General features: G+C 43.4%; 1 protein-coding gene across 3 annotated transcripts in view; it reads left to right on the top strand.

Annotated features, from left to right (window-relative positions):
- GAS7 (growth arrest specific 7) overlaps positions 1-27,533 on the top strand; it is a 1,527,668-nt gene that overhangs the window by 1,059,118 nt on the left and 441,017 nt on the right. For 2 of the 3 annotated variants that reach the window (XM_069654478.1, XM_069654479.1), the window contains exon 5: positions 3,225-3,278. In XM_069654478.1, coding sequence (XP_069510579.1) covers positions 3,225-3,278 — 54 coding nt within the window. Of the gene's footprint in view, positions 1-2,952; positions 3,279-27,533 lie in introns of those variants that run through there. The other variant, XM_069654480.1, reaches the window with a different exon arrangement.

The following is a 27,533-nucleotide window of genomic DNA, read 5'->3' as shown; positions in this document are numbered from 1 at the left end:
TGTTAGTCCTTTTTGTGTCTTGCAGCGACTTTTGGAAAGGTGTATTATGCCTTGTATGCCTTTTTGTGTATGGCTTATTGATTGCTTGTAGCACCTCACTAACCTGCATGCCATGCTGCTGTTCACCCCGTACTACACATATCAGGTACCCTCCCACACTGTAGGTGAGCACCAGTTATTATCCCAGCCACGCTGATGCCATCTGAACTGTACACCGCTCCCACCAGCTGGTCTCGTAAAGCCATCCATTGACCCTTCTCCTATCATCACTCTCAGTGCAGACTTGGTAGCAACACCAGGAGAGGGTACCCTCACCTGGGGCTCCCTTCTGGATATTCATACTCAATGAGCCCTCAACTGCAGTCTTCTAGAAACATACCAGTGCACCAAGCAGAGGCCTTTTCCGGTCTTCACTCATTGCAATTCAGGTTCCGAATCTTGCCGCACCCATCTCCTTCCAAATAACTCGGCCCCCTCCCCCCCTCCTCCCCTCCCCACTCTCTTATGGGACATAACGCAACGAGGCCGCCTAAATGGCAGAAGTTGCACAATGCGAGACTATTACATCACATATCATTTACACGTACACCTGTTTAGATTGATTGCTACCAACACAGATATATCAACCTAAAGTCTTGCATCTGTCTTCCAACAGCAAATTCGCTATCTATGGTTGGTCCCTACTCTTGCGTAACAGATTCAATGCAGTTTCTCATGCAGGCCAGAAGGTGTGTATGCCACATCTTCATTTGAACCGTCAGCCTCCGCCTGTTGCATTCACTGCAGGCACGACGTTGCTATGACTGGTTGTGAGGAAACCTTGCATCAGCAAAGTGATGCTCAGCCTTCAATGGGTCACATGTCTGCTTCATCCAGATAGATGCAAAGTGTAAAAGTGATGCACTGAATGGGTCGGGCTGCTTTTGCACTGGTAAGGCCCGGTCTTGAGTGTCCCCGAATGCTGCCTGCCATGGATCAGGGACCATCGGGTCTCAGGGTAAAGTGGGATATAATGGTGTGATGCAGCAGTTTACAGGCACATCAGCTTTACATGCTGACATGGGCTACTGTTGGAAATGCCATGGGTGTGCACAATAGATATGACTTAGGACGTCTTACTTACAGATCGCTAATATGTAACCGATATGTAATGGACATCTTTGGGTCCATCATGGATATCCCATATATGACCAAGGGTGACTCAAGTGTAAGAACAGGCAGACGCGGCTCCCACACTTGTTAAGTATTGCAACACTTTTAAAAACAAAGGGCAGTCTGAAAATATGGTGACAGGTGTTATCTAGAGGCACAACAGCCAGAGCTCGAAGTGGGTAGGAACTAACGGGTATGACACCCTTCCACTTTGTGCACAACTCAGTCATCGTCCCCTTACTTTTTGTTGGTTGAGACCCCTTCTTGGAAGGTAGGTGAATGGCACTTTTTTGGTTATGGATGTCACCTTATTGTGGATTAGAACACTAATGTTCCCTCCCATTGAGCCTTCGTGCAGTCACTAGTCAGCTGTTGTTTTTTTCAGCAGCCTGCGTGGGACCTAAAGCCTGACACTGAAAGCAGCCGATTAACTTGACATTGCTGCACAGCTGTGTGGCGTTGTGCTTTCTCCTTACCTGCTCTTCTCTGTATGCAGGATGAGTTCATGATAAGAATTCTCACTGTGGAATGTGGTGCAGGTGCTGTCTGCAGAGTGTTTTATGTTTGGCATGTGGGGAGAGGCTGGCTGAGTGAGAGCCTAAATCTAGTGGCCTGTGTATCTTTGGGGCGGAACTGTTGTGATGCTGCATCAGGGCGCTGAGACTCCATGTGTTTTGGACTCAAGTTTCCTGTGACCATGCTGGAAAAGGGCTATCTATTCTGTTTTTGCTTGGGATATTGGAACTTAGTAGTTTTCCGGAATTTCAAATGGGAAAGAAAACACTACAAGCCCCAGAACCCAAAGTGGGATAATTGACTAAAAGGCATTCTCATGCATGGCCTCGGGACCCTGGTAGAGGGTTCTATTGTGGAGTTGGTGCGTAGGTGGGGGGCAGACAAAGGGGGTCATGAGCCAGGAAGGAACATAATTCCACTAATTATTTCGTTTAAACTTGGACCCCCGAGTACTAGGACGGGTTGTGGTGTATTTGTGCGCACATCGAAAGTGGTGCAAACATTTTAGTGCATCACTTTTATGTGATGAATCGGGGCACCGCCTTTGCAGCACATTGGCCCAATAACAAGCGAGTGCTAATTTTAGGGCCTGGATCCTAATGGGTTTTTCACCAAAACGTCGTTTGCCGTTACCTTAATCATGACCTAGCAGCGGGGCTTTTTGAGTTCGTAAAGCCCTTATTACGTGCACGAGGAAAACGGCGAAGGCGTGTATCCGTGCGTGATTAGTCTTATGTCCGCTTCGGGTGGGGGAAGGGCAGCGGTGATTAACTCTCAGGTGTGTGGAGCCCTTGGAGGCGGTGAGTGATTGAAGCGTGGTCAGTTAATGGAAGCAGACGGCACAGGGTCTGAAACTGTGACTTAATGACGTGGAGTAAATTATCAAATGGAGGGCATTTTCATGACCTGGTCGTTATATCATTATGTACCATTTCATATACAGGCACAATTGCACATTGATATAAAGGGAAAGAAGTAAACGGCAGCGGGAGATTGTCTGCGCACCTGTGGTAATACGATATGATTGACAGCAGCACGCTGTACGTAAAGTTACTTTTGAATGTTGTTCTTGACAAACATGAGCACCACGGCGATGATATGGGTGGCACTGCACGTGATCAGTGGTTCAGCGATGACCCACTGCAGTCGCCGTTTGGGCTGATGTGTGCGGATGCACGCACCCAGCCCGCGGAGAGCCGGCGCTTATGATGCGCGCCTCCGAGCGCACCGGCAGGGGCAGGGTTAACATTTTCCACGAGTGTCTGATTGGAACGGGAGGTGTGGATGTGTTTTGTATGAATTATGCTGCCTGGCCGAGCGAGCGGGCGCGCGTGTGTGTTGCTTCATTGGCCCCAGCCTGCGAGCGGCCAGGTTTCCGCTGCGTCCGCCACCTCGGGGCATGGTGACCGCGTAGTTACCGCCTCGCCTGCTTGCCATCCCCGTCCGCGAGCGCGGGTTCTACGCAGCGACCTGCCCTCGGCGGAGGAAGAACAGCTCTCTCCGCGATGTCCGATCTGGAGTCCAGCTTTGACGATGCCTCTTGCCTTTCTCCACAGAGTCCCGGCTCCCCGTCATCGGCGAAAAGGCAGAACAAGGAGACGACGATCACAGTGAGTACACAAACACTGGTGCATGCTAAGCGCTAATCACTGGGGACTGTTGCCATGGCAATGCCGCCATTAGATCAAAACCTTGCCGTGTGCCAGGCCAGCCATAGTGAACTTTGCAAACATACATAGGCACCGCTACTTTATCCAAACACCGCTATTTTCATTTGAACACGTTGCTTGTGAATGCACACGTAATAGTAGATACTGTGCACAGCGCACACTACACCGAGCTTTCCAAGAAAATGAAGTGTCACAGTTACAGACGCAACATTCATGCATTGCGCGCGCTGCACATTGTCCATATTAATGCTGTAGTTACCCTAGGGTAGAAAAGAGGGTCTGTGAAAATAATTGTTATTCACCATTAAGGGGCGTCCACAATTTGGAGGAAGGTGCGAATTGTTCGCAGCCATAACAGGTAGGAAAGCGTGCCTGACTCTAGGAAAGTCAAAAGTGCGCGGTCCGTAACAGCACCACGCGCGTTATGTCGCGTGCACATAAATACGGCGGTTTGCTGACACGTCTGAACATGCTATGTTCACTGAAATGCTTGCATGCTGTCTCCTCGGACTTTCCACAGGCTCGCACGATTATGTGTATGTAACATTTGTATTTTTCAATGCTGTTTTTTTTATTTTAATGTTTACCTAAAATTAGTGCAAAATTATAGACCGCATATCATCGACACACACGCACTTATTCGTACAAGTGAACACCTGCATATATCTATGTACATGCACACACGCATATCTATTCACATACACCCATGCATCGTGTGTGTATACAGTATGCACAGTGCTGGTCATTGGGCCGGCTCTCGGCGGATCTGAGATCCGGCACCAGATATGGATCTGATCCCAGAGTCAGACGCCCAAGCCCATGAACTGCGCTGGAAAACAAAAAAACAAAAAGAAAGCGCCCGGAACGGCAGCATTGCCTTTTGCCGCGGCTTTGGCGCTGTTGTGTAATGCACAATGCTCGACACATGTACAACTGATTCCTTTCAGTTGTACATGTATGGAGCATTGTGCATTACACACCAGTGGCAACGCCGGCGGTAAAAGGCAATGCTGCCGTCGCAGGCCCATTTATTTATTCCAGCATTGCTGGATGTCCACTACGAGCCCCGCCCCCTCAGACCACGCGCCCTCGGGCACCGGCCACCCCAAACTCCTCCTCCACCCCGGACCTTGTGTTGTGGGATCCCCCACCACATTTTTTCCATTTCCACCACTAAGTATGCACATATGTGTCTGTATGTGCTTCGATGCACATTCTTTAACATACTATGTTCGTCTTCTATTAAAAATGATAATTTCATATTGATTGATGCGTTTGTGATCAAATTTAAAAAAAAAAGGGTACAAAAAATAATTTCTATAAACTGCTCCCCACCACTGAACACTGCGATGCAATCGTTTGAATGTGCAAACGCGGTGAAATGTGAGGCAATGATACATGTGTATCTGATCAGGGCTTAATGACCCTTAAAGCAGGCGGCCTCGGATTGGCTCCTAGGTGGGAAGAATGCATGTTTTAATTTTTTTTTTTACTAGAGGTATCCAAGTCCAGTGCATATCCGGCTTTCAGGCTCACTGCTCACGTGCACACATCCCCAATTTAAGTTCACCGTATTAAATGCGCTTGGTGGGGGTTCCAGAAAACATGGCGCGTGCGTGGACTAGGATGTCTGTGCCCGATCACATCCCCTCTGATCTGTTTCCCGCACCTCTATGTGGATGTTCTGGGGAACAGTCGGCATCGCACAGCATCCGCTGCGGACGCTCATCTGGGGCGATCCCCCATCCTTAGCCTTGTTTCCCCCATGCTGCCTCAACCTGTCATGAAAACACAGTGATCTCTGTGGAAATCACTTTGTATTGGGGGTTCAAAATGGAGTAGAGAAAGCTCGCGTGTGTGGAAAATGCAAACAGCAGAACATGAAGTGTGTGTATGCGCTTGCTTGGATGTGCACGCATGTATGATGGAGTCAGAAAGGGTATTTCCCCGCTGTCGTCTGGCTCGGGCGTCGTTCTGGCAACGCAGCGAGGCCTGAATCCATCTGATGACGTGACATTTGAGAAGATGTGTGCTGCTGCTCACACACTGAACCTGCAGAAGTCTCTGCCCCGCGGCCCACATCGACATTCTTTCGAGATGAACCTGCAATGCGCCGCACCTGCCCAGATTATTCCCATGTTCATCATTGAACCCTGGATGTTTAGAATGTTAATCCCTGTGCACTGGTGTAAACAGTGCTCGCTATTCATGGATTGGCACTATTTAGTATTAGCGTTTTTTCGGACTATTTTTTGCGCGGGACCCAAGCTTTGCGAAGCATCCCAGCTCTGTAAAAGTGGGAGAGGGGGAAGCTATTGTATATTCACAAGGGGAGGGTCCATTTCTTCAGGGCAAGATATGGGGAGTCCGCACATTTCACTGTCAAAAACAGACACTGACCTATAGCAGAACATAAAACAAACCTGTTTTGAAACGTCACCATCACCGAGTCGAGAGACGCATGTTGTTGAGTCTACAAGGGTCTTAAAACACTGCCATACCAAACATGTAGACTAGCAAAAAAGTTCCCAAGAATGTGACAACAGAAAGACGGTCCAGGTAGTAATTGGAGCCTCCCCTGCGGTCCAGAGAGTTTATTGCAATGGCTGTGTTTTCACGTATGCTGGATCACAACTTTTTCTTCATTGTAATACATCAAGTTTTCACCATTTCCAAAGGAGTGCATTGAAGATATTAGAAAGAGGGTGGATCACACACCGATATCTTTCATTGCCGAATATTTGTGCTGTGGTGTGATGTGGCTTTTTATAGCAACCCTCTGCCTTTTTTGGTGGCCTTGCTATGTGTGGCCATATGAGAAAAGAGGGGGTGAGGGGAACAAGAGGGGAGTGGAGGACAAGAGGAGGGAGCGAAGAGGGGGGGGGGGGAAGAGGGAGGAGGAAGGGGGGATGTGAGCGTTGGGTGGCGAAAGAGTCGGGAGAAAAAGAGCCTGTGGCTTTGATGGTTGCGAGCCTGGGAAGTACCCGAAACCTGAGCGCCGCTGTGTGTCTATAAGTTTAGTTATAACACTTGCATATGTGTTTACTTCAAGGGGAGTCAGCAGCTGTAGGTGCATAGGTGAGAGTGGTCAGCTGCCAATAAATATGTAAGTGCAGGCTGTGGTGGCATTGGCCAGTGTGTGCCAGGGCAGGCGCTGGGAGCGGGTGGAGGCTGAAGGCGATTGGGTGTGAGAGGCCAGGACCCAGGAGGACACTTAAGGGCCCTGGTCACCAATCTCAGCAACAGTGGGGATTAGGAGCGGACGGGGGAGGGGAAGGACGAGGCGAAGCGGAAAGTCTGGAGGAGCTTCTGGAATATGAGGAGATCCGACTCAAGAGGAAGGGAGAGGCTGTTCCATAGGACGGAGTCTGCTGAGGAAAGAGATCAGCCACCAGCTCGCTGATTAGCGAAGCGCTTGACAAACAGAGAGTTGGTGCCGGAGGAATATAGTGATCTGGAAGGAGAGTACTTAGTGACAACAAGTTATAGATAGCGCAGTCCCTGACCCCAGACAGCCTTGTTGATGATGCAGAAACCGGGAGCCAGCGTAGAGTTTTGAGAGATGGAGAGATGTAGTCCCTGGGCTTGAGGCCAAGAATAAATCTCACAGCCCTATTCGGGATTAGCTGGAGGGGTCGTAGAGAAGAAGAGGGTTGATTCAGGAAAAGGCTATTGCCGTAGTCTAGCCTAGAGAGAACCAGAGCTCTAGAGACATTCTGCTTCAGGGGGAATGTGAGGAAAGTAAGAATTCCTTTGAGGAGGTAGAGTTGAAAGGTGCTCTTCTTGGCAAGATCTTGAATGTGAGGAAGCAAGGAAAGCGACGAGTCGAAGATGACTCAAAGGTTTCTGGGAAGTAGGGGGAGAGCTCATAGAAGACGGCAGAAGCAGAAGGAGGGAGTGGGAGTCTCAATAGGAAGTATCTCTGTCTTTCTGGCATCGAGGCAGAGATCATTGGAAGTACATCAGGAGTGGATGGCAGATAGACAGTCAGTAAAGATGGAGGAAGTAAGGATAGGATCATAGGAAAGTTTGAAGAATAGTTGTGTGTAATCTTGAATAACACAGTAAATTTGGGGAGATGGTGGAAATGAGGTGTGCAAGCAGAGCAAGATAGGTGTTAAAGAGCCAGGAGGAAAAGTTGGTGCCCTGGGGGACACCATAGTGGGAGATGGAGGTCGGGTTGGAGAAAGAGCCCAGAAAAACTGGGACAGACGGTTCCTGAGAAAAGAGGTCAGGCAGTCCAGTGTCTGCGCTGAGATACCTAAGGTATCATGGAGCCTTTTTATGAGGCTGGAATGGCGGAGGGAAGGAGTACAACTACCAACTTCCTTTTTCTTTATCCTCCTTTTCCTCCCTGCTCCCACCCTTCATCACATGTCCTCTCCTTAATGGGGTCTGACCATCTCCTCCTCTGTAACACTGAAGTGGGTGGGATGGCAGGACTAAAGAGGTGAACTTAGTTGTCGTGCCATTAATGATGATGCAATAACTAGTGGGCATGAGGTCTTCATGTCAGAGGGGCAGAGGAGGTTTGTGTGTGTAGAATAAAAAGGCTTGAGAGATTGCAGGTTAGCTGGGGACAACATGAGAGCAGACAAAGAAGGGGTACATGGAGATTGGAGCATGAATGAGTTTGGGGTAATCCAAGAGCGAGAATAATTTTGTATCGTCCAGAGACCTGCTTAGAAAGGTCTGTAAGATCGGTTGTTGTAGTGCTGATGGTATTTCATTGGGGTTACGTGGTGGCAAATCGGAATGAGCAAGTTGTTCCATAACTCATTGCAGATAAAGTGTGCATGAGTTTGTGGTATGTTCTTATAATATTTTGGGTAGATTCCACTGAGGTCACTCATAGCTTTACCCGAAGGAGTCCATTTTCTAATAGAGCTGTATTGGAAAATATGTGGGATTGCCTTATATTCATACAGTTTAGGTGATGGCAGACCTCGGATCGTAGTTGGTGTGTGTTTTGAGGTTTTAGTGCTCATCCCATGCTACTGTTAGCTAAATAGCTACATTTTTAGCAGTTTTCTTCAGGTGGTAGTCTTTTGTGTAAAGGTATTTGGTCAGCACATTGAAGAGCTTGATTGAGAGGAAGGAGAAGAAAGATAAGATCCTCCACTCTATTTCCAGTTGAAGCTTGTTATTGTTCAAGGCAAGTACAGACCACAGCAGCAGTCAAACAAGTGGCATCGATGGAGAGCTCACAGTGGGAAACACAATGAGTTTATAGTTCAGGGGGATTTCAAGGAGGAGGTTGCTAGCAACCCAGAAGGGATGAGGGAGAAGTGGGTCCGGTCTATAGATCAAATAATTCACTGAAAAGGAGATTTTGAAGACCCTTCATGAAGCAATGCTTTCTTTTTACTTCTCCTAGGAGGGGCTGGGAGCAAGTTTCAGTGGTGGACCAAAGCAGAACTTGGTCCTACCACCATGCATTCTTTTCCTGGAACACATAACCATGAGAGACTTGGAAGAGGGTGATCTTCGAGACCTGTTGGGTAGTGTGTGGACACCAGTGTCTGAAGGCACTTGGGACCTTGCCCCCTATTAGGTCCAGTAGAAGATGCCAAGAGAGTTGAAGGAAATTGAGGCCTCAACTGGGAATCAGTATAGAGATTTAGAGCTGGAGTGATTTGGTAGCGGGGTCTGAGATCCACGATGAACATCTCATGTTGGATGATCTGAAGCAGCTGGAAAGTAGCATCCTGTCACCTCGGGTCACACTTTTTATTATTCTCCAACACGCCAATTGAGAATCAAGGCAACCATCTGCTATGAAAATACATTCACATCGCTATAAGAAATTTGGATCTTAAATCGGGCTCAGGAATTATTAATTATTGAACATTTTGATTTGGAAGACTTTAATCTGCAATTTTGCATAAAGGAATGTTTGGGTTTGGTTCCAATACTATCATATGCTGTGAGAACACGTGACAGATAATGCTCTGTCTGTTGATACATGCATTATAATTGTGTACAGAGTGCACCAAATACTAACATCGCTCAGTTCAAACATTCCTGTCTGATTAGCAATAGCACATTGATGCACACTTAGGGCCCTGACGAATAGAGAGGTTTACTCGAAACACGTGTTGGCTCAGTGCTGGTCCAAACTAATGGCCTAGTGCTTGTTTAATGTGAACGAGGCCCACCAGGCTTGCTATGTTATTTACACAGACCATGTCCCAAAGTTACAATGTGTGACTAATAAACTGGCTGAATGCTTGTAGAATTAAGGGGTTTCAGGCTCATTAGTTTCATGCTTGGAAAACAAAAAATAAAGCGAGAGCATTTGAAACTTTTGTCATGAAGGTAGTGGTAACCTATACCTTGTGAGGACAGTTGAGGAAAGGCATGATACTCGAGTAGAAGGAGATTTCTTAGAAAGCTGAAGCAGTGAGTATTGAAAGTAAGTGGCAGGTGGAGAAGAGATGAAAGCTATTAGTGTTGAGACAGATGGTTTTGTCAGAGCCCCTTCCCCTGTGTGGCACGATGAAGTTGGTCTTCCATGCCCACAGGTTCATCGATGAGAATAATTATTTACTGACGTGTGCGTTGACAGTCACAGGATTTTTTAGAAGGTTTTTTGTACTGTGTTGTAGGGTGCATAGTTATTGAATTTGGGTATGCTTTTGAAGATTGCCTTCAGCTGCATTGTGTCAATTCTGCTCATTGTGCGTAATGAGATTTTTTAATGTGCTTTGATAGTTTCCACTCTGTAGAACCAACGTTGTTGATGGTCGGCCAATTTGGCTATAGGAAGGCCAAGTTTCTCAAGCCTTCGTTTGTCTTTTTGTGAAGAGATTACGTTTGCACATTGTGTAGGGGTGTGCAGAATAATCCTTTTCTGTGGCAACACAAATGGGACCAACTGATAAGTGCATATCAGAAATAAAGATGAGCACAACAGCACCTTTTGCAATCATTTATTTCTTTATTTTTATTTATAGTACTGAACATGTGACCCTCATCACTTCAGAGTGAACAAAAAAATTGGGTCATACAGACATAGTTATGCAAGATTTGTGTGTAGATCTATGAGAAACGTTTTCAGACGATAGTTATGGCAGCCAATCGGTAAAAGCCACAAGTTCTAAAACCTTGGACTAGCCTATTCCATATCATGCCATGGAATTGGTGCCCCCACTGGTAAAGGAACTGGTTAGGTGTGGGCATCTTAACATTGTCACTGTAGCCACTCTCAGACTTAAGAGGCAGTGAATGCAGAGTGGAGGGAACATTCCATGTCCCTAATGTGACAAATAGATTCATTTATGAATTGGATATTCTTGCACGTGGTGGTTGTAACCTTTATCCTCGGGGGTAGTGACATGCCTATGCACTGTCTATCGCTGAGCCGCTCAGGGGTGGCTACTACAGTGTATCACGTGACGAACCATCCTTGCCTAGTGTGGAGCATGCGACCTTGCAAGCCACTTCCCATCAGGGGTCAAGTCCTAAAAATAAAAGTGGGGGGACTCCTCAACAAACGCAATGGGATGTCACGTCGCTAGAAATTAGCATATCGAGTTGAAATATGCACATTTCCTTAAATTGGCTTTGCATAACCACGCAACTTTAACAGGACAAATCACATTTGCCTTTCATAAAATCAGCACACACACATACAAAGCCAAGAGAGGATATTTTCTTCTAATAGTGTTTTTGAAAACGCTAAAAGGTGTGTATGTGTAACTCCAAGAACCAACTCAAATGTTTTCCCTGGAACATCCAGTACCGAAATTGGGCACTGACATTTCACCTTTAGTTTGTTCTTTTTCATCAGGTTGTATAGTGCAGTGGTGTTGTGCCCGGCCTGCAAACCTGCCGACTGTGTTTGGATCCCTGTGGTCGGCTTTAATTCATAAATTCAAATAAGACTTTCAATGTTTCTTATTTTAGCCGGGGGAGGACGGAGTGCACCCTCTGAAAATAGTGGCTCGACTTTGTCCACCGGCGTGTACCCTCGGCTTGAGGCCTACTTCCCATCTTTCATCTGTAAGCTACAGGAGACCATTATATGCTGCATACAGCCACTATCGTTAAAGCCGAAGCAGCATTTGATGTCCTTCTCCAATATTTATTTTAGTATTCATAGCAGCGCACCAAACCCTCAGGCATTGGGGCACTAGTTACTGTAAGTGCGCAGTGACATTCTTCAAAGTGCAGGACCACGTGTTCGGGTTACAGCACAAAGGTGATTAGTGTGAAGCATGTCTTGTGAGACACGCCTCATGGTGTGGGGGAGGGCTACATTAGGTGTACAGTTATAAGAAACAGTCAGGTAGGCACATAGACAAGCAAAGCCGCGCCTCTGTGTATAGGGGGCTACATCAGGTATGCAACTTGAGCAGTTGCAGCCTTGGAGGTGTTGCGTGGAAATGACATCAGCACAGGTGTAGAAGCCTGCACTTTGTTTTACCTGTATGCAAAAATGATGTTTTTATCTCTTAATAAATGATCTCTACTTATGAGACTAGTATCACAATTCTCAGGCTGAACAAATATAGCACAAGTGTTTTCTTGCCTGGTTCTTGCCAACTGGAGTACCAGCAGCTGCAAAGTTGTTTGTAATATTGAAGCCACATACTAACCTGCGCATTCTTGAAAAAAGCCTGCTGGAATCCAAATTAGTTTCAACAGCCATAGACTGCCATTAACAGTGGACCCCTGTGATTTAAATGTACATGTAAATGTGCATCCAGAAGGCCTGGTGTCAGTTTGGTTACATCTCAAGCTATACTCTGTTTGATATTGTGGCCTATAAGAAAATACATGTTCACATGACCGAAACGCATGTCAACTTATTATCAGCCTTACTCATCACTACAAACACATGTGCACTATTATTCTTTGTTCTTATTCATTTTGAAAAAGTCAATCTTAATTTTAAAATGTATTGCGCAATGTACAATTCTATGTAGCAGTTTCATTTTATCACACAAATATTTGTCTAAAACAATTAAAAAAAATAAAACGCACAACTTTCCCAAAAGTAGTCAACGTGTCTTTATCTCTTTTGTGGTATACTTTATCCCATATAGAAAACAATGTTTTTAATTCTTGTCGGATAACTTCACGCTAATTTTCCTCTAGTCTTTGTTTCCAGAAGTATTTCTGTGTCTTAACCTTCGTCTGTTTTTTTATAAGTAACATATTTGCTCAAATCAATACTTGTAAGCAACGCAGGATAGTTGTCCTTGTGTTGGTGACGTTTCCTGTGACTCCTACGGTTGTCAGAGCTTTTGTGTAGTACTGTCTTGAGGGCCTTACAAGCAATTGGTTTTGCCCAGCCTTGGATGCCTCATGTGTTCTATACTGGGAAGGCCTGACCTCTTTCCTGAGGACAGGACATAGCCCCTGGGGTAGGTTGGAAGGCAGTGTTTCAAAGGTAGTTGCACCTGCACAATAGGAAAGTGAGAACAGGGGGGACATGACTGTACTCTATGTGATCAGGCTGACATGGGGAAAATATAGTTCAGCTTGGACGAGGAGTTGTCCCCAGAGGAAGGGTCTCATCTTCCTGAAAGTGTTTAGGCCCCATTCCTTCATGTGCCACTTCTCAGCTTCTTCCAGGCAAGGCACTCTGGCAGCTGACATCAGAAGACATCTCTTGTTACCGAACTGGCCGAGTGCATCGAAGAAAGTTCCCTCACAGGCCGCTTTCATTGTACAACTGCCTGTTTGGGAACTGTGCATGTGTTTACTTCACACAGCGCATCCAGAAAGAGACGGCAGAGTGAGGGGTAAGGAAAGGGTTTGGGGGGGTTGCATGGGTGAAGTGGCTGTATGTTAGGAATGGTAGGTGGGTCAGGGGACTAGGGCTATGGGGGGAGGGGGGTAGGGGTGGAGCTGTTGTCCCCTGCCTGATACATGTTTGTGCATGGGGGAGGAGGGGTTGGGGAGGGAACAGAGGTGGCAGGGGTGTTCCACACATTGTAGAACTAGAGCTAAGGGGGTGCCGCAAAGGATAACATTATTCCCCACAGAGCCGACATCAGACCCGGGCAACCAGGTTTCAAGGAATTCGGCCTGTGGGGAATCAACATACAACAGTTTTTACATCAGTTAATATTGGCCCCTTACAGAAAGTTTTATGTAGCACCTGTTTTCCGGCACTGTCCCGGGCAAGGGGGTCCACATCCATTTCGCAGTCCAGGGACAGTCCCCATAGGATCCACTCCCCCAAAGCCAGCCGTATGGTTAGGAATGCTGAACCTGCAAATTAAACAGAGTTCTTACTTTCCTTCCGTTGTACACATACACCAATGTCAATTTCTTTTAGGGCACCCAACAGGGACCCATTTTTAGTTATGAAATCACCCCAACCTTTATGAAATGAACTTTCCTATCTCCTAACGAAATGTTCCCTTCTAAAGTTCCCCTGGCATGAGTATTCTAAAAAGGGATCTGCTCTGTAAGCCCACAATTCCTTAGGGTCACAGGGAGACGCATATGATGTGACTGAAACAGACCCCCCTGCTTTATACCTGCTACCATGCACGATGTATGAGGTCAGGAAGATGGCCACTGTGGGTGGTCCCACCTCCTAGGTGCCCTTAAGCAGCCTGCCACTGCCATCACTTACGTCACGCTAGGGTACAAAACCCTCCAATCAATCTACATCCTGTAAACATACCCTACATAATATTTCCTGAGCTAGCCCCTCTACCTAACATTCCTACTAGTCATAAATATACACTCCCCTGCTTAACAGTACTAGACACTAAACCTCATTATACCAATTAAAATACATTTCTAATTAAACATAAATATACAAAAGACAAAAAAACATGCATCACATTATGTCATAATAGGGGTGACTGCTGCAGTCAGACACCTACTTACAGTACCCTCATGGGTCTGTCCTTGTGAGGCTGGGTGAGGGCCTGCCCTTTAATGATGTTGGGGCCTGGCCCCACTGTAGTCTCTTCTGGGTGGGACCACATGACTTCAATGCCCCTCGCCTTTAAATGTCTCTGGGTTGACTCCTGCTGAATAGGGGTTTGCCTATCTTTTCCCATCTGCTGGGCATCCCCATGAGTGCTGGACTGCCCTGGAGACACAGCCCTATCCCACGATAAGATAGCCAGGTCGCACAGCCCATGCAGACTGCAGGATGAAAAGTCTGTGGGCCCTGTGAGGGTCGCTTAAGTCTGGAACCATTTCAGGGTGCTCTTCTCTCTTGTGCGTTTATTTTCTTTCTTCTCCCTCCTCTCTCTTTAACTGTCTTTTACTTTTCTCCAACCGTTTTTTGCTAGAATTCTTCCCTACCCAGCCCATTGATGGGCAGGGGTGTTGTCTTTTTGTTTTCTTTTGTTTTCTCTGTTGTCAACATTCCATACAACACCATTGCGGACTGGATGGATTAGTCCGTTGACGAATCCCAGGATGTCAGGATGTTGTCACTGCTTCCGAAGGGAGGTGTGGCCACTACCCAATAGTCCCCCCTGGGGGTGATGGGGTGGATCTCATGGGAGGTGAAACCCCAATTGGGACCAGTGACAATCATATCGGAGAACGCAGTATTCCTACAACACATCCACCTGTGCTTCACCTCCTCCCTCTCACCCCTACCCTCCTGCGCCATGTATTTCTGTAGTAAAACGAAAGTAGAGAGTACTGAGATGAGGAAGATATCTAGTGAGTTACAACATCATTACTCATTCAGTACTGGGATGAGAAGGAGGTGTGGAGAAGTACAGAGTACTTAATAAATAAAACCATAGTGGTTCTCAACAGTGGACTGGAAGAAGCAGATTAAAAGCAAAGAAGTACTTGACAAAGTGTCAAGCCTTCCCTGGAGGAACCGTGGGATGAGTATGCTCAGGTAAGGAGAGCCGCAGACCTGGGAAAAGAACAAGAAGGGTATCCAGTAATATGGTTGCCGAAAAATGGATGGCTTTTTTTTACAAGAAACGTGGCAAAAAGGCTTTGGTGTGACCCAGTAAAAGTGTTTTCCTTATACCACACAAGGGGAGCTTGTGTTGCGTGTCCCCGCTCCCCTTGTGCTCTATAATTGGTCCGAGGGTTGCGTCCCCCGCACCATTACATGGACTGCGGGGGCCACACCACTGCCTTGTTGCCCCCTTTTTTTTCCTTTTTTTTTTTTAAATGGCAATTTTTTGCTGCAACTTTATTACATGAAACCGCAAGAAGGTGGTCGCTGACAAGCTTGTCCGGTGTGCAGGGATAACGCAGTACACAGCAAGGAAGACCCTCCTTGCATTCCTGAAGGTCCACACTGTGGAGGAACCGACAAGGAAGAAGTGGGCACAGCTAGCGCCCGTAGATGAGATGGAAGCTGGGGAAGTCCCACCGCAGAGAACGGGCGCACAGCATGCCCACAAAATAAGGTACACTGATAAATGGGAGGCACCAAGAGCCCTATAGTGGGGGAGACCATCCAAAGAGGCAGGTGAGCCTAAAAAGCCACATGATTGATTGGATCTGACACCGTGTTGAAAGTCAAGAGACATTCAGAAAGCTTAATCAGTAGAATAATACTTGGCAGAACAGTTAAGCAAGTTTAGCAGGGTACTGGCGGAAACTCGCATTGCAAGACTGGATCCCACACCCATAATGACAGCTGTGAGAGGGACCTACAATAAATGCAGTACTTGGCAGGTGAGTAAACCAAGTCTGTATGGGATGCCACAGCTTGGGAGTGCATCTAAGCTATTCTTCTTCGGCGCAGTACCTGGAAGGAGGAAACCAGCCTCGTCAACCAGGGTCAGGGACCCGCCACAGCTTGGGAGTGTGCACCCAGGCTCTTCTTTGGCGCAATTCCTGGTAGAAGGAAACTATGTCTGCCAACCAGGGTCAGGCACCCACCACAGCTTGGGCGTGCATCCAGGCTATTCTTATTCGACACAGTACCTGGAAGGAGGCAACCAGGTCTACCAACTAGGGCCAGGGACCCACCAACGCTTGGGAGTGCACCCAGGCTATTATTTTTCATTTTCTTTACAGTGCCTGGTAGGAGGCAACCATGTCCGTCAACCAGGGTCAGGGACCCAGTCAAGTTTAGAAATATTTTCAAGCTGCTTTTTTTTGCAACTATGCACAGCGAAAAGGTAGCAGGGCTGCCTGTCGGGGTCAGGGACCCAGAGACAGAAAAGAAGCCAGAGAAGTGCCAACTAGGGAACAGAGTTTCACCAACGATTGCTGGACTGTATTTTAAGCCCAGAACATGGGCCCAGATTCTAGGTTTACTTGAGAACCACATTGGCTAGGCTGTTCGCACCAAGAGCTCTGGAACCTTTTTACAATTTCTTCAATATCTTCTCTGTCCAACGGTAGAACCAAATTATAGACTCTACTACATGCATTTTTCATTGGGGAAATGCCTTTATTATTGAAGCTTTCCCATATGTGCTCACACCATTTGTACCCACGAACAGGATTTATGACCATCTTATCCTTAGCGCCCTTTGCAATTCCTAGCATTTGCCAGATCCCTTTAGTGACATCTTTATTTAGATCCCAGAACATCTTTTGCCATTCATCATTTCTAAATGTTGTTTTCCACCTTTGAACCCAACTTCGGTATTTTTTTTTTAGGTACTTTGATCATTTTAGTCATCCTGGAAAAATCATATTAGGTTTTTAACGTCTCTGTCTTTGTGTATAATGCATTTGTCATCTCTGATTTCTTTATCACATTTTCTATCTGTATTGCGTTAGTCCAGGATGACATCATTTTCTTTACAGACTGCTATCCCTGCAGTCCACTTTTCAACCAATTTTCAATTTCATCAGCAAATAATCTTTCTAAATGTTGTAACCAACTAAGATCAAAACCTCTCGTAGACACTCTGGCTTTAACTGGCTTTATACTAGACCAGCTAATTCTGTTTCCGCCATGATTAACATCAATATCCTACATTTTTATTTAAATCGAATTACCACTATCTAATGGTATCAGTTAAACCTGCATGGTCTCTATGGCAAATACTTTCCACTTCTAATTTTTTAACATTAAGCATAAATTCACAGCTTACAATAAAAGAACCTTGAGTTGCCTTTTTTCACCATTTGCTCATGTATATTTACCAGGGGAATCGCCACAAGTGTAACCATTTAGCATAATCAATTCACACTCCCCAAGATAGTCTAACCACTGCCTTCCCTGTTTATTTGACATGTTCTGGAGCATAGTGCACTTCCCATGTACAGTATCCATTGTTGTAAATTCTGATTTGTCTGCACACTGAGCATTTAAATCACCACAAGTAGTATTATGTCACCATTGTTTCCAGTAATCCAGTCAACTAGCAAATCTTCGATATCTTCAAAATGTTTCTACGTTTGATCACTACCCAGAGGATCGTGTACGTTCAGCAGTAAAAATCTCTGGAGCTTTTGTTTACTGTTAACAAGGATTTCAACTGCTAAAATATTATCTTTATTGGCATTTATTGAGGCGTCCATGGCATTTCTTACTTCCGTGAGAAGGCCACCAAAGGGTCTTCTAGCATCCCCTACATTGCCGGGACCTGGAAAATCTGATAACCATCATTATGATATTAAGATGAGTGTCCTAGACTAATGAACACTTGTGTCCCCTGCACACTGTATGTACTAACAAAATGTCAATTAAATATCATAAGTATATACACTGATTAACTGATTCACTGCAATATTCTTATGATTGGTTTATGCATGAATACAAATTAATTTATATACATTGAACAACACTGTTGTAAATAAGAACACAAATTAATACATTTTTGAGGTAGACATATGAGGTAATCAATTCATACAACAAACAATATTTCAATATCAAAAAAGAATTTGAGCTTGACACGTTTCGGGATTATGATTCCTTCATCAGAAACGATAAGTTCATCACCTTTCCAATACTTGCTTCTTGATTATTGTACTCTCAATTGCATGATTATTTGGATTTCTGTGTGTCGTCACTGCAAAAGTACTCGAGATTCCTTATAGAATAATCAGGTTACTTGATTGTAGTTGTACCGAATTCAAATCTCATAGCTGTGTAATTTGGAAAGAGGGCAGATGAGATCCGTATCTAGGTCTTGTTTTTTGATTGTCAGGTTACATACCTCTGTATGTAATCTGTTTGTCCAATTGTGTGGAAAAAAGCTCTGTTACGAGCACACTCTGTGAGTGAAGTATGGCTGTAATAACATATTTAAGTATCAGGATTAGCAGCCTTCCGGTAGTGACCGATCAAGAGAACTCAGTAATGTATAGTGCAAAAAACCATAAAGGTATCGTAATATGTGATAGTAAGAGAAGGACATACCTCTGTGTTGTGTAATCACCAAGTTGAGTAAATATTGTCTCCGGATGGAGCAAACGCTGGACAGCAGATGTATCGCCTTTCATGAGATGATTAAGTGTTTGGGATATGCAAATGTCATAAGAATATGCAGCAAGGAGTCAGTTTTGCCACCTCTGTGGTTAACTTACAGGTCTTGTAGATTAGTATGTCTGAATCTTCTAGCGTCTAACATGAGAGTGAGAGCAGTCATGCATTCGAAAAGGGCGTGAATGTATGTAATAGTCTACCATCGTAAATTCTGAGACAAAGTGTCTATGATGTCACTGTTAGAGAGGTGGCTAGTGTGATGCCTGTTTAGTAAGTGATCATTACTACTTGGCAGAAATCACAAGTTTCTAGTCTTCAATACAGCATTCGATATTCTGCGGAAGTTCAGCTTGTAAGATACCAAATATTACGCACTACAAAATGCATGTGTTGGCAATTTGAAAAAATTAAACGATGATTGATACAATCGTGTTTTACTTGAACGGCCACAATTACAGATATCCATGAATAATTCTCAAGTATTGAAGATATATGGTATACGTGTTTTCAAATGATAATACAAGATCTCTATAGAGCAATGGTGCAAACATGCGTTGCAGAGATTCTCTTCCAAGTCTACTAAGATTGTATAGTATTATACAGCTATAATGCATAATTGATCCTTTACAACGGCCTGTTCTAATACATTTGGTTGAAACCAGCATGTACAATAATCATATTATTCATACTGCAGGTAATGGTGAATTATGTCCAAATCACTCAAAGTGACCAGTGTCTCGCTCATAAAAAAGGGTGTCAATGAAAAATCCTCATTTGTTCCAGTCGGGTGTAGTAAATCCAATTTCTGGATCCAATACATTTGTCTCCTGGAAAGTAATGTTAGGATATTGCCCCTCTTGGAGGCATTCTCACTAGTTCTAATACTAGGAATCCGAGTTGTGCTATTGAATGTCTCTTTTCAATGAGGTTTCTGGCTTCCAGAGATGTGGTATGTTGCATTCTGATGTTAGATTTGTGCTCTGTGACCCTCGCTTTTATTTTCCGGGTAGTCTGACCTACGTATTAGAATCCACATGGACAAATAAGAGAATAGATTAGTAGTTTGTAAGTACACGTTGCAAATTGTCATAGATTGATTTTAAGACCAGTGTTGGGTTGTCTGACTGAGTCACCCTTTTGAATGTTATAACAATGTCCACATTGTAAACCTGGGAATGTCCCTATTTTTGGTTTAGATAGAAAGCCTTGTGTCTGTTGTATTTTTCTGTCTGCTCTGACTCGGTTGTCTTTAAAATTCCTGATATGGGTGGTAGCCACCATGAGCGGTTTTGGAAAAGGTTTTCAGTTGTGGATCCAGTATAGTAATTTTCCAATTTTTTAAAAGTAATCTGGTTCTCTGGCTGCTTTGTTTGGAGTATATCATCAGATGGATAAGCGTTGGATCTTCCATATGTGTTTTAGGAGAATGTTAATCCTTTCTCGCTTTTAAGGTTGTTTTTCTTCTGGCTTCTTACAAGTTTCCGTTGGATAGCCGCTTGTCCTGAATCTCCTAGTGGTGTCTTTTGTTGCTTCCTGATAGGTAGGATCATTTGAAATGATCCTCCATAACCTCATGTATTGACTCGGGGGGGGGGGGGTGGTTAAGTTATTAAGTTATTCTTAAAATGTGGAGGGTGATAACTTGTGTGATGCCATGTATTATTTACATCAGTCGATTTCCTGTAGATTGAGGTATTAAGTTGGTTACCCAGGTGTCACTAATAGGTCTAGTAAGTGCACACTGGAGTGCCTACGTCTAAAGTTAATTTGATTCTAGGGTCTCGCTCATTAATGTATTCTAGGAAAGATAGAAGTTCTTCTGATGAGCTCTTCCAGATACTGAAGACATTGTCAATGTATCTTTTCCATTCACCTAGTTTGTGTTTCCATACCTGATGTTGTAAGATATGTTCACTTTCAAAAGCATACATAAATAAATTAGCATGTGGGGGGGGGGCATGGGCAAGCACATTGATGTTCCAGATACTTGGAGAAAATACAGTTTTTGAAATCTAAAGTAATTATATATAGAATAATTTTGGCTAATTCAATAGTAAAGATGTTGTCTTGTAGAAGAGCCCACTCAAGGGCATCAAGTCACTCACTGTGGGGAATGGATGTGTATAAACTCTGTACCGTCAGAGTAAAGAGGATCCAACCAGGATTGAACTCCCAAAATCGTTCTATGTCAATAAAAAGTGAGTGATATCTCAGAGATAGGTTGTACTCTTTTGATCTATTTGTAGGAGAAGTTTGTCAATATATCTCGCTCGGGGGTCAAAAATGATATTAGTGGCTAGAACAATCAGTCGTAATGGTGGTGCCATTGGACTTTTATGTATTTTGGGTAAGCCATAAAAAACTGGCATGATTGGAAATTTGTTTATCAAATAGTCTTTTGTGTGTTCTATAATCCATTCTTCATTCAGAGCCTTGTTAAGCACTTCTTCAATAATACATGTGTTCTAGTCACACTAGGACGTTTAGACCCATTATGGCAGCAGAGACTGTTTTCCATGTTCTTGGTGGTTTTGAGTTGGTATTGATGAAGGGCTTGGTTTCACTCCGAGTTTTACTTATTGAAGTCACTCTTCGCTAGTGGGCTGTTCCTCCTATGGTTTAGGTTTTACCGAGGTGGTTAAAACCCTGGAAGGCTCTATTGTTTAGTTCTACAGCACACGTAAGAATAGGATTATGTGGTGCATTACTTAACAGCTATGCTTTACTGTTATATTTTTTTTTGTCCATTCGTTTCTTGCTTCTTTAAACTCTCCCATGCATTCCAACAACAATTGTGCATTTGTTCAACGGCTATGGACATAATCATTTTCTTTGTATAACTGTCAAGTGCTGTTGTTTGACATCTGTTTTGTAATCAACAAACACAATCTTTTCATAAAAAATGACTTTGTGTTATGTACCCTATGGTGGGCTCAGTTACATTTGGTTGGTAATTGTCAAAAATAGCATCCTGCCATATTAATTTATGTACTGCACAGATTTATAAAAACTTTCCTGGATTGTTATTTGACTCTATGCCAATTTTGTTGCTGCTTGAATTTGGGTCTGGTGCCCCATTTGTAAATTTTGCCACGTTGCTGATGGTACTGTCTAGAATTTGCTCCGATGAAGGTCTTGATGCCCCGAATGCATTGGCATATTGGCAATTGCCTCGAATATTTGTTGATTAAACAACACATTTTATGTCTCGAACTGCGAACGAGTTGTGTTTGACGCTGGAAATGTTCTTATGCAAACATGAATATATGTCACAAGTGCCAAGGAATGTTTTCTAGCTTTCAATGCAAGACAAAGAGTGCAGCCCTCATCCCTGGCTTTTGACCCTAGGTCCTTTTGTTGACTGTTCAGTTTCTTCGGGAGTAGAACATCTGTCCCCAGGTATTCTATGATTCATATTAAATTGCTTCTTCATCAGTGGACTCAATATCTGATAAATTCACAGACTCACTAATTGCCTTGGTTTTTCATTCACCAGCCAAATGTGTTGAATATTCACCATGACCACTCCATGTCAGTCTTACTTCTGCACCATTACAGCCCATGCAAGAAACCACACACAGAAACGCACACTACATAAAATTAAGTATTTTAATTACAACCCTGGTGTCTGTGTCTTTATTCCTAGGTTTCACGTTTCACGTGCAGGACAAATATGAAGATATAGACCTTTTCTGAGCCACGGGCTGCATTACAATGGACCCATCAGCTGTGCTAAAATGACTATTTAGAGGTGTGAGAACGACTCTCGCTCCCTGTCAAGTAGAATTGTCTTTGGAATCTAGGAGGATTTGACTGGGACATTATTTGGGGTATACATGTGCCAAATGTCCTCTGCCATTTGCATGAAGTTAAGGAATGTCAGGAAGGAGCAGACCTATTCACCACCAATTTCAGTGGAACTTTTCGTGTGACTCGCTGCTGGGAAGCCAGCCTGATGGTGAAACACGGGTACCTAGAACTCTGTGCTCTAGAAGAGGCACACCTGTGCATTGTTTCTCTGGCCACCTTCCTGGCTGTGAAGATCAGAAGAAGGACTTCATCGTCCTTTGAAACCCTGAACAGGGTTGCACAGAAATTCAGGCTCAAGCGGAGAAACCTTGGGCTCTGTTTCCCACTTTGCATAGTTGTCAAATCATCTTAAAAGTGATTCGGTAATTTTAAAGCTGCTACAATACACATCAGAGATGCCTTTGGCATTCTACACGTTTCAAATAAGTTGCAGCCATTGACTCAACCCCCCTGCCTGTTAGCCAGTGCCTTCGATCCAATCGCCTCTGATGAATTGCACTGCATAACTGGACCCAGTGGAACGGGCTCACCACTTCAGTTGAATCAATGCATAGATACACCCTTGAGCTGCGGACCCGCAAGCATGTATGCATCCATTATCTCCAAGCTTCTTTAGAGTCATAGAGAATTGCTGCTTGTTAAAGTGCTGTGTACTATGTGAAAGGTGGGGCTATCCCTAAGGTAGTCAAAGTGGATAGCTCCTATGACAGGTACACTAAGGCTCTTCCCCCACCTCTTAAATAATGAAGATTATCGAGTATGTACCCTGTTGATTGTGCTTATCCTATTTCGCTCTCTATAATTGTTGTGTACATGATACAAAAGAATGAACTTCCTTGCCAAACATCAGTTAGCAGAATCTTAGTTAATGTACAAGTTTAAAACTTTTTCACAGCCAGTTCATAACCACACCCAACACGTGTTTCGATCCCTGGTCCTTGTCAAGGCTTACACATAGCGCAAATGAAATCTGCTGCATACACCACAGTGAAAATACATATCATCATTCGGTTTGTAGAGGGACAGAGAACACACCAATAGAAGCAGAAGAAAGAATATTGATTAGGAAACAGCATATTAAAAAGAAACAAGAGATATGCACATGTATGTATGTGTCTGTGCATATATCAGTAGTGTGCAGTATTCAATAATTTGAAATATGCATTTCATGCCGACATGCTCATATCACGTTTCCCCATGAGTGGGCCTAAGTCACCATACAACAAGTGTAAGTTCCATATTCGCATTTCAGTATTGATATGAAAAGCTGTGCGTCACACTGCCCATTGTTGTAAATTGTACATTTCAGCCGATAGTGGAATTGTCATCACTGTAACACCCCTTAATGAGTTAAAAAAAAAAAAAAAACTTCAGTGTACCAAGGACAATATAGGTTTCATGCTGAAGTTCTCTGTATATCAGATATATAATGCAAATTTGCATGACTCACCCAATGTAGTAATATCATGTTCTTTAAGGACCAGTCCCGATTCTCTCTGCTTGCTCTAGAGATAATCACATTATATAGGTAAAAAAAGGCTACTTACTATAGTGTAAATGCATCTCTTGTGCATCACTAGATAACTCAGTTACTTATTAACTCACTCGTTATGATCTTTAAGTCAAAACTAAAGGTCAATGTATTTGTTGCCTTAGGTTCAATTGGAAATTATTATTCTTCTGAAATTAAAAGGATTAGCTACGTATAATCCGTGCCACAATAATTGGAGTCAACATAAATGTGATTATAGATTTAACACGGAAAAGGGTTTGTCCACCATGAAAGTAATTGAAATGCTGTGGGTAAATCCCTCGTCTCCTTGGTGTGGTGTCCTGTAGAGAATCACCCACGATCTGCAGGGATTTCCACATGCGGAAGCGCCTGCCATTTTGTATGTTTATAAAATGTGGCACGAAGATGTCACACGTTCAAAAAGCGTGACGGCATCACGTCCCGCTTGACTCACCATGTTTACATGAGTTGCGCTGTGTTTCAGATTGCGCTAAATTATTAAGGCTCTTCAATGAGCCAAAATGAGTTTTAAATAAGTGTTATACCTGTAGTCATGACTTCGGTATATTATCATGAACTATTGTAAATCAACTAAGCACCCATAAGAAATAATTGGGTTTATTGGTGCCGTCTCATTAGAATTGTAGTACTTTCTTACCCACAATGTCTGTATCGGTTGTGATCAAACTTCTAAGCTCATTATTGCATAAGTCATTGTCTTCCCATATTGTCCACAGCAATTGGCTTTGAAAATAGTAAGCTCTCTGTTGTGAGACCATATTACTATTGCAGTCCAAATGCACAGCTCTGCTTGTACAGTATATATCTATGTAGTATTTTTGGCAAAACATCCCAATTTTATTGTTGAATTTTCATCCATGTCTGTGTGCTTAAGTCAATTACGACTTTATAGCTTACTGACTATTGCTTTCTAAAGGAACACATTCATCTTGTGTTCTTGGTTAAGGCCAATGGTTGTACATCTCAATTTCGATATCCTGCATTTCATTTGTCTCAGGAGCAGTTTCTGGTTACCTTCTCAATTACCACATCTAACTCTTTGCAGCCCAATGAATCCAATATCCGTTTTGTCCCCATCCTGATGTGATTCCTGCCAGTGAATAGCTAGTGGTAGTCTCTTATCTTGACTACCCATACTGGATAAATGTTCTCTAATTCTGATACGTAATTTACGTATGGTGCTACCACATATCGTGCTACCTACCTACAATCTGTGACAGATACAGATGATTGTGTACACTACATATCTAGATAAACAATTGATGAAATCATGAATCTTGATTGTTAAACTATGTAAAGGCATCACATTTCGAATACACATATCTACACATGCTACAAGAGCCACATTTGTAGAATCCTTGCCCCAATGGTCTCAGCCAATCACACCATGTCCTTATTTCCAATTGCGATATTAAGAACAATGGACAACTATATTCTTGATAGTAGGAGCTCTCGTTTTTATAAACCTGGGTTTGGTACCTATCTCGTTCATTAGATCTGGGTCCATTTTCAGTATATGCCAATGTTTGTGAATAATTTTAAATAGGTCCATCTGTGTTACTAGAATACTGAGTAATAAAGTTCACATTTTGATTTTGAGTGTTGGTGTCTTTCTTGGTAGGATTCAACATCGTCTTCCTATCGATCCATTTAATTTTATCTTGTGCTTGGTTGATGCACTCTTGTGAATAGCCTATTTCCCGAATCTATATTCTCGTTTATAGAATCCTCATTTAAATTTCTATGGGCTCTTTACAATTCCACAACTGGTATGTTTTTCACAGTACATTCCACATAGATGTCTAGATATAGAAAATCTACTGCAAATTTATTGATGTATCAGTTTGTTCTTTACCAAATTCATTAGCATTCAGATAGGCAACACAGGCCTCAAATAGCTCTTGTACAAATTTCAAATAAGGATCTCTTCAAATAAGGATATCATCTAAATACCATTTACACAAAATGATACTTGAGGCAAAATCTGGGTTACTGAGTGCATGAGTTTGTGCATATTGCCCCATGAAAAGATTGGCAAGTGATGGGGCATATTTAACTCCCATCACTACTCATTTGGTCTACAAATGGAATTTACCATTGGAAATGAGTACATTCTGTTTAATATGAAATTCAGAAATTCTTTAACCATCTCTGTCGACTGAGATGCTGAGAAGTCTGCACACATGTAGTCAATCGCCTGAATTGCTAATGTGATTTGACATCCAGTGTGGCCAATGCGTAGTCATTACACCATTCCAACCCTTCATGAATCTGTAAGACTTAAGTAGCGTCTCCAATATATGATGGTAACACTGAAACCTGTTTTCATTTGGAATTGGCTTTTTTCTGATAGGCCTTCTGTAGCCCGACCAATTCAGCTTACAATGGGTCTGACCTCTGGGAGGGTATCAAATGGCTTGTGAGATAGATGTTATTTCCATCTCTATAGACTCAAATCCCTCCACCATGACAAAATAGGCAGACTAGATTGCATTTGTAAATCATATGAAATTCTTTATTTTTAATGTGCATGCAAATCTTACACCTTAATATTTTCAGTTTTCCAAGTAAGTTGCTGTTGACCATATTGCACACTGATGCAGAACGTAAAATCCTTGATTTGTGACATCTAAGCAGGAAGTGAGCGATCTGGGTCAATGACATTAACCAACACACCATTGTAGACCAAACCTTTGATCTGTTCTGTTTCTACATCAAGACCTTCAATCTAAGGAGTTCCCCCTAAGTCCCTTGAGCAGAGACTCCAAAGCCAGTCTATCTACGATTGGGGATAAGGTGCAGCCCTGCTTTGTGCCTTGAGTCAAGTGCAAACACAGCAAAGAGATGGCATTTATAGAACAAGTAGACGTGGGTCCATCATAAACCATCCTAAACATATGCAGAACCTCATGTTCCAGACACAGTAACTGCAGTGTCTTCCTCTGATATCTCCACTCTATCAAATTAAAGGTTTTATTATCAATTGCAATATCTGCCAATAGCAGTTTCTTCTTGTTTACTACATGAATGATATAACACAGGATTCTAGTGTTATCAGAAACTAGGCAGCCTTCATTATCCCATTAATTCTGCTATCAGAATCTTAACAAATATTTTGCTCTCATAAATTCACAGGCAATATGAACTACATGTTTTAATTAAATTGGATTACTTCATGTTAAAGCCTCCTGAAAGGAGCAACATGGTTGTTTCCCATGTAAACTGTATTTGAAGAGCTGCAGCAAAGTAGGGGTAATATTTCGCGAAAGCATCTTATAAACTCAGTAAATATTGATTTATTCATTTATAAAGCACACTAAACCCAGAGGCATTAAGGCTCTGGTTACAGGCATTTCAGCAGTACAACAGCAAGTAACAATTTACTAAAGTCTAAACCAGATTGAGTATCGGAGTGACACATACTTAAGAGATGCATTTCTCCAAGGTCTCCTGGCAGAATAACAATGTCTCGAGGTGGTTACGGAAAGCTCAGTAAGATTGCTCC

This window comes from Ambystoma mexicanum, chromosome 3q (genome assembly GCF_040938575.1).
Source record: "Ambystoma mexicanum isolate Mex_15411 chromosome 3q, UKY_AmexF1_1, whole genome shotgun sequence".
Taxonomy (NCBI): domain Eukaryota; kingdom Metazoa; phylum Chordata; class Amphibia; order Caudata; family Ambystomatidae; genus Ambystoma; species Ambystoma mexicanum.
The sequence above is the reverse complement of the archived record's forward strand: the minus strand, read 5'-3'. Positions and strand labels throughout refer to the sequence as shown.